At 37.0% G+C, this 8328-nt stretch overlaps 1 protein-coding gene across 1 annotated transcript; it reads left to right on the top strand.

The window, feature by feature from the left end:
- Positions 1–7345: 7345 nt before the first annotated feature.
- On the top strand, positions 7346–7919 carry LOC111877268 (2S seed storage albumin protein). Its single transcript, XM_023873791.3, has one exon. It carries the CDS (start codon positions 7378–7380, stop codon positions 7756–7758), a length of 381 nt encoding a protein of 126 aa, XP_023729559.1. The 5' UTR covers positions 7346–7377; the 3' UTR covers positions 7759–7919.
- The last annotated feature ends 409 nt before the right edge of the window (positions 7920–8328 follow it).

Genomic DNA, 8328 nt, shown 5'->3' with positions numbered 1-8328 from the left:
TGGGCTAAACCAACATGGATAGTCCATGGAGGTTTAAACCATGGATTCTAAGTAATATGAAGAGTCACGGTCCATTAGGGTTTGCATGGATGTAACCCTAGCACTTGTCAAACTATAAAAGGAACTCCTTAGAGCTAAAATCGATCGCCACATACACTCTTGGAGAGTGTGAATCGATTTTGTGCTAAACAACTTATTCTCTCAAGCCTCCTTTTGCACTTGGTGTTTGTGACACATTAGAGGCATCACATTTGAGGTGCTAAAGCTTTTGAAGGCCAAGAACTACAAGTCCTAATTAAGAGGTAAGTTATCTAACTAGGTTTTTTGTTCAATTGTATGCTAGTTAGGATGAATGCTTTGGAAATTCAAATTGCATGTATAATTAGAGAAAACATAGATCCAAAGCATCCAGGTTTTCATGTACACCATAAGGTTGTTAGAGTGCTCAAAACCCAACATCAACTGGGCAGGAAGATAAAGATACTTTGATTTGATCAGGGTGGTGAGTATCTTAGTATCGAGTTCCAAGACTATCTTAAGGAATGTGGAATTGTTTCACAATTGACGCCACCTAGGACACCACAGCTTAATGGTATGGATGAGAGGTGCAATCGAACCTTGTTGGACATGGTTCGTTCTATGATGATTCGAGCTTCATTACTTATCTCATTTAGGGGGTATGACTTAGAGATTGCCGCCCATATCCTTAATCTAGTCCCAACTAAGAAGGTTTCCAAAACACCTGATGAGATGTGGACAGGGATGGTTCCCTTGTTAGCACACATCAAGGTTTGGGGTTGCGTGGCTTTTGTGAGACGCGAGACTCACAACAAGCTCAAACCTGGTAGTGAGCGGTGCAATTCATCGGCTACCCATATAATTCCTTTGGATATCTCTTCTATATACCGAGTGACAATGCTGTGTTCGCTGCGAGGAGAGGAGTCTTTCGCGAGAGAGAACTCATATGCCAAGGTGACAATGGGAAGCAAATTGACCTGAAAGAGCTTCAAGAGACAAGCGGTGAGGGAACCTCAAACACTAGCGATCAACATGAGGAGGAAACTCATGTTGAACCAGTTGATGAGTTCGTAACTATGAGACTCTTTAGTAGAGTCAGTGTTCCACCTATGTTATATAGTTTCCATATAACATCTGAGGGTGATACATTTATCAGTGATAGCACACTGGTAAATTTGGATGAACCTAACAATTACTAAGAAGCCATGGCAGGCCCCGAGTCTGCAAAGTGGAAAGAGGCTATGGACAGCGAGATTCAGTCGATGTATATATACCAATCAAATTTGGAACTTGGTTGACAATGTACCTGGTCGTAAGATAGTCAGGTGCAAATGGATCTTCAAGAAGAAGACTGACATGGATGGGAAAGTACACACATATAAGGTGCGACTGGTTGTGAAGGGTTTTACTCAAACTCATGGAGTTAACTATGATGAGACCTTCTCACCAGTAGCGAAGATTAAATCTATTAGGGTTATGTTAGCTATAGGTGCATTTCATGACTATGAAATATGGCAAATGGATGTCAAAACCGCTTTCTTTATTGGGAAGTTGGCTGAAGATGTTTACAAGAGTTAACCATAGGGTTTTGTCAATGCAAAGTACCCTAATAGAGTGTGTAAGCTTGAGAAATCCATTTATGGATTGAAACAAGCATCTTGCAAATGGAATCTTTGCTTTGATGAGAAAGTCAAAGAGTTTGGATTTTCTAGAAGCGAGGATGAGTCTTGTGTGTATGTCATGGCTAGTGGGAGTATAGTTAGCTTTCGTGTTGTGTGTGGATGACATACTACTCATAGGAAATGACATTCCAACCTTGCAGGAGGTTAAGTCCTGGCTTGGGAAGTGTTTTCTCTATGAAGGACCTTGGAGAAGCTGCTTACATCCTAGGGATAAGGATATTAAGAAACAGGAGTAAAAGTCTAAGTGGACTTATTCAAAGTACCTACTTGGACAAGGTGTTGAAATGATTCAGCATGGAGAATTCCAAGAAAGGTGACTTACCCATCCAAGGCAATACCAAACTGAGTAAGACTCAAAGTCCGAGTACAGAGGCTGAAATAGCTGAGATGAGTCGAGTACCATATGCTTCCGCAATTGGCTCGATCATGTATGTTATGACATGTACTCGCCCTGATGTGGCCTTTGCTTTGAGCATGGTCAACAAATATCAAGGGAATCCTGGTAAAGCTCACTGGACTGCGGTAAAGAATATTCTTAAGTACCTACGCAGGACTAAGGACTGGGTCCTTACTCTTGGTGGGAGTGATGACTTAAGATTCATAGGGTATAGTGACGCCATCTTTCAGACCAACAGAGATAATTTCCGCTCTCAATCGGGATGGGTTTTACCCTGAATGGAGGAGCAGTAACTTGGAAAAACTTCAAACAGGAGACGGTAGCTGATTCAATGTGCGAATCAGAGTACATAGCAGCAAGCGAAGCGTCAAAGGAGGCGATATGGCTGAAGAACTTCATCGGATACCTTTGAGTTGTACCAGCTGTAAAGGAGCCTATGGAGATTTTCTATGACAATGAGGGTGTGGTTGCCTTAACCAAGCAACCAAGGGATCAGGGCAGATCCAGGCACATCGACATGAAATATCACTTCATAAGACATCGGGTGGAAGAAGGACTCCTTGTGGTAAAGAGGGTATCGTCAGATGAGAGCCCAACAGGTCCCCTCATGAAGGGACTGAGTAGGGTTAAGCATTTGCAGCATGCGAGGAGCATTGGGCTGAAGGATGATATTAGTTTTAACAATTAGATAGCTATTTAGAAACTTGTAATAGATAAAATGTAATTGATATTTGATGATTAAATAAAATGTGTTTTATTTATGAGTAAAGTTACTATCTTGTGTTAATTGTTTACTATTGTTTCATTTTGCATGTTTTGACTTCCAGAATAATAAATTATTTAAACTATCCACAGTTGATCATACTTTGGAAGTAGGTATTGAGGCAAGACTGTCATGAATTGGGCTTATAGATTGTATAAAGTGTTTAGACAAAGAAAACGTTTGCTACAACATTCATGAGTGCTCATAAGGTCTGATTATTGGATTAAACCCATGATCACTTAAATCACTTCATGGAATTTATCACAAGTGATCGTGAGACAAAAATATCTTATAAGTCTTCAAACCAAGATATATGTGTTGTTCACTATGAGTTGGTTGTACATTCATAGCGTGAAAATGCATCAGTAACTTGATGTTATAAAACATACTGTTGTGTATGATTTAACGAATACTTAGTACAAGCATATAATGTCGAAGTTTATCTGTTCCTTTTCATTTTTGGAGGATTAAAAGCGATATCTTGGGCCCCTCGATGATTTTGTTTTGACTTATGTGCCAGGCCCGGTCGGGACTAAATTGATGCGTTCAGTTAAGTTCTCTGTCAAACAAATCGGAAATCAGGAAACAAACCACTAGACAATAAGTATAACATTGTTCCATGTACTTGTCTGGCTGATATCTTGAAGAACAGAGGATTATATGATCCCTTATCTAAAGGACGCGTCACTGACTGGGTCAGAGTTCGACATCGGCTTTTAAGAGCTATGATTGCTAGTTGGTTTTCAAGTTGTACTTGCATTTATATTTATTAGACTTATCCAAGTGGGAGACTGTTGGATTAAGTGTCTAAGCCCATAACTATAATTGGTATGTACTTAACCCAAGAGTAGCATGGTCCTTTTGGGTTGCCTTGACCATTGCAATTTGATAGGATGGACTTTTGAAAAGAGGTGTTCTATGATTTATTAATATATTACAAGTATAATATATTAATATGAAATCATATTATTTAATCAGTATTGATCAATAATTAATTTGGAATTAATTTAGTGATCAAAGATACTAATTAAATATATGGGGACTAATTAAGTAAATCAATGATCCATGGTTTTTTAGGATGGGCTAAGCCATGATGGATAGTCCATGGAGCTTTAACCCATGGAGCCTAAGTAATATGAAAGGTCATGGAGCGATAAGGTTTGCATGGATGTAACCCTAGTCTTTGCTACACTATAAAAGGAGTCCCTTAGCCTCTAAAATGGGCTTATGTGTTCTTTGGAAGAGTCATAACCGATTTTTGTGATAACAAGTCACTTCTCATCAACCTTTTCTTGTATTTGGTGTTTGTGACACATTAGAGGCATCACATTTGAGGTGCTAGAGCTTTTGAAGGCCAAGAACTATAAGTCCTACTAAGAGGTAAGTTATCTAACTAGTTATATTGTTCAATTTTCAAATCGCATGCTAGTTAGGATGTATGCGTTGGAAAATCAAATTGCATGTATAATTAGAGAAACCTTAGATCCAAAGCATCTAGGGTTGCATGTGCACTATAAGGTTGTTAGAGTGCTCAAAACCCTTCAAAACCGACACCTTAAAGCTTGCATAGGGCTTCCATGGCCATAAAGTTTGCACCTTTAAGTCATGAAAACCCTTCTAGACCCCATATCTGAATGAGTAATCACTTGGGACGTCCAAGTCTCAAAAGCTAGCAATCTTGGAACAAAACATGGAAAAACCACTCCAAAACTAGATCTAAACATTGAATAGACAAGATAGGAGCTTTATACCTCCAATGAACCAAAACTGGAGCTCAACTTCTGGATCTACTCTTCTCCTTCAATTCCTTGCTCCTTCTTCAAGTCTCTTCTTCTTCAAAACCTGAAGAAAGCACCAAGAATGGCTCAAAAATCTAAAAAACGTGTTAGGGTTTCGTGACTATGTTTTGGGACGATGGAGGATGTAAATGAGGCCAGCCTTTGGAGGTTAAGGTGTTTAAATAGGGTGCCAAACCCTGAAAATTAGGGTTTCATTCTGGTAAACCTACTCGTCGAGTTGAGTCACTCAACTCGTCGAGTAGACTTTAAGTTCCGCGTCTAATTTTCGTCCCTACTCGACGAGTTTGGTGCCTCTAACTCGTCGATTTCTTGTACAAAGATGAATAAATTTATTTAAAATACATACCAGGAAGCAGGCGTTACATTCTGCTCGACTAACAGTCCTGCTATAATTTCCCTCCTCATAATGTTCTATATTTAACTCAGGTTGCTCAATAGGCTCCATAGGATCTCTACCATTCTCAGGGATTAGCCACCTCATTTCATCTCTTTGTTCGGCTAATAAAGCCCTAAGTGTTACCATAGTGATAGTTTCAGCTACTGGCACTTCTTTGGGTGCACGCTCAATCGCCCGTGGCTTTGCCTGCTGGTTTCCATTAATGTTTCCTAATTTGTTCTATGTTCTTATCATGACCATCCCTACACCAAAGAAGACGTTCAGTGTACCGTGACGATAATTTGAGACAGGGAAGGTTTTATTCGAAGTATAATCCTCCTTATTCTTCCAAAATATTACATGCCACTTCTAATACCGTATTAAAAGTTTAGAATCTTGAACACATAAAATTTCAAGATCCAAGTCGGCAAAAGACCATAGATTCGATCAACTAGTAGCATCTTAAAGAATATAAGGTATCTTATAGCTATAGCATAAATCATTTAGCACATAAAATCAATTGAGGAATCTTTCTAAAATAAGCTAGTGCTCGTGTCTATTCAGACATATTTCCTAAATCTATCAGACACTCATCCCACAATCATCGCTTAGCATTTTATGTTTAAGTCTAGAAATCCTACAAATTCCTAGTTCACTTAAACTAATGCTCTAATACCAACTGTGACATCCCAAAAATTCATGTTCGGAAAAGATCGATCTGTTTATGCTTATTTAAATCAGAGTATCATTTATAAAGGAAAATATTGCAGAATTTGTTCCCAAAATCATGATAATGATATTATCAAAACATTTTCGAAGAAATGTATTTTATTTATATTTAAAGATGTTGGGATGTCATCGTCAATACAATACATAATCACAAACGGAAATACTACATGCCTTACAAACATATGTTATTCTACTTGCCTAAAATCCATAAATCTATCGTCAATCATCGTACATGTGCTCTCTTGCCACTAGCTATGATACAAGAAACTGAGTAGGTTAGACTTGGGATCCTGGTGAGCACATAGGGTTTTCAACCCACAATAATTATATTCTTTTAATTATATATTTTCATCAAAACATTCAACTTGATTACAGATTCCCGTTATTCTCACTTTCTATCCCTAAAGCATCTAACTCCAGGGACCAATCGTAAGGATTATCATCGGGATAGACAATAATGTCAAGGGATTCCCCAACACTATATGTCAATAAGGCAACCGGGGGGGGGGGGGGGGGGGGGAGGGGAGGGAGTACACTTGGTGAACACTTAGTTCAAAAACACCTACAGGTTACGAGGTCATCAGCGTTCCACTAGACTGTCAAGAATAGTCTATGGTCGTCATATATAATCCACTAGACGACTGGATCATCTTCAAACCCAAGGCCTCTCATCATCTACTTCATCTTTCATCCCTCATCGTCTATATCCGTCTACCCTTCTTTTACCCAATATATTTATAGGTATAAAAATACATATACAATTTAAAGCAAGTACAACATGTATAAATTGTTCATCTAGCATAGAGATTAGGAAAACATATAATATGCACATATAGCATGCAATTATCTTAAATACTTAAAATCTATGAGTAAGATGAAAGTAAATATGCACTCACTTGTTAAAGTGAACGACTCGAAATTTGGGTAGAGTGTCCCTTCTAGCAACTGACCTTTCCTTTGGCGTGACCTAGTATCACTAACCCTAAGTCTTAGGCTAATATTCCATATGAATAAAGATTGCCTAGATCCATCATTAATTCCAAAGTTTACTGATCTATAGCCACTAAGAGACACCCATGTATGATCATATTGGAGGTAGGATCCGTTTGATATACAAGCATAATGTTTGGAAATCCCAATTTAAACACTTCACTAAATTCAATCTAGACATCATCCCCGTAAGCAGATCAATATAAGATAACACTAAATTAATAACCTCATTTAGTTTAGCTAAAACAACATTAAAACAATGAGGCTAGGCTTCGTCATTGTTACTCACACAATATAAAATGCAAATAGAAAAGGATATACACATAATACAAAGAACCTAAGACGTAATGTTTTGAATGTTGATAAATTAGAATTCATGCTTTCAAATGATATCATGTCATTTTTTCTATAAATAGATTATCTTTCGCCATCCATTGTCAAAAATAACACATACAAACAATAACTTGTTTTGTCAAACATTTCTGCTCTATTTATGAAACAAGAAATATTCAATTCTTGTGTACCAAAGGTCAAGATAACATATAAAAAGACCATCCTATCACATAAAATCTTCTATAAATAACCAACATGTACACATATCAACCCATCAATCTCTATCTACAATGGCAATAAGACATGCAATCGTTGCAGTACTTCTTTTTGTGATCAGCATAGCAACTCTTGTACAGGCTTCAACAGAAGTGGATTGTCCTAAGCAGATCAAACAACAATCTATGCAATACTGTCACATGTTCTTATCGAGGATTGAGACTACTACTGCCATGAAACAAGAAGAGCAAAAGCCACATGACTCACTTCTACAACGTTGTTGTCAACAACTTGGGAAGCTAGATGAGTCATGTCGATGCATGGAGATACGAGAATTTGTGCGTGTACAACAACGAGGAACAGTTTGGGATGCTTCACGCATGAAGCGGCTATTGCAAGAAGCTCCAAATCTGCCAAAAATATGCAAATTAGGACCTACATTTTGTAAAATTTAATCAACCAGTCGGTTTATAACTACACTTGAATATGATGTTGTTTGTATGATCTGTTTAGTTGACAGATTAAATTAATTACACAAAACTATGTAAGTCATCTTGTCATTGACAAGACATGTTTGCTAAAATATATCAATAAACGAGTGACCAAAGTTTCATGTTAGGAATGTTTTTTATTGTTTAGTGAGAGCACTTACAATCATCAACCTGTAGTTCTTTTAGCATTATCAAACAAGAATCTATCAACTTAATTATTTTTCAATTACTGAACATTTTTTTAAAACAAAATTTAATTACTTTATCATTATCTTTGTGTGAAATGTTTTATAAAGCCTCCTAATTTAATAAAATACACGAAATAGTATAAAATCTAGAGTTTATATTTCACTTTAATCTTGTCAAAAAAAACATTTAATTATATGCTTTGAGGATTACAACCATATGATTATCACGAATTTAATATTTAATACCGAAGATTATAGTGAAACAAACTATAAATTAGTGAAAAAAATTGAAAAGTTAAATATAATTATAAAAACGAAATGAAAAACTAGTGAACAAATGATGTTA

This window comes from Lactuca sativa, chromosome 7 (assembly GCF_002870075.4).
Source record: "Lactuca sativa cultivar Salinas chromosome 7, Lsat_Salinas_v11, whole genome shotgun sequence".
Taxonomy (NCBI): domain Eukaryota; kingdom Viridiplantae; phylum Streptophyta; class Magnoliopsida; order Asterales; family Asteraceae; genus Lactuca; species Lactuca sativa.
The sequence above is the reverse complement of the archived record's forward strand: the minus strand, read 5'-3'. Positions and strand labels throughout refer to the sequence as shown.

Coding starts and splice junctions, on each gene's coding strand:
- LOC111877268 (XM_023873791.3), top strand. CDS start 7,378: ATGGCAATAAGACATGCAATCGTTGCAGTACTTCTTTTTGTGATCAGC.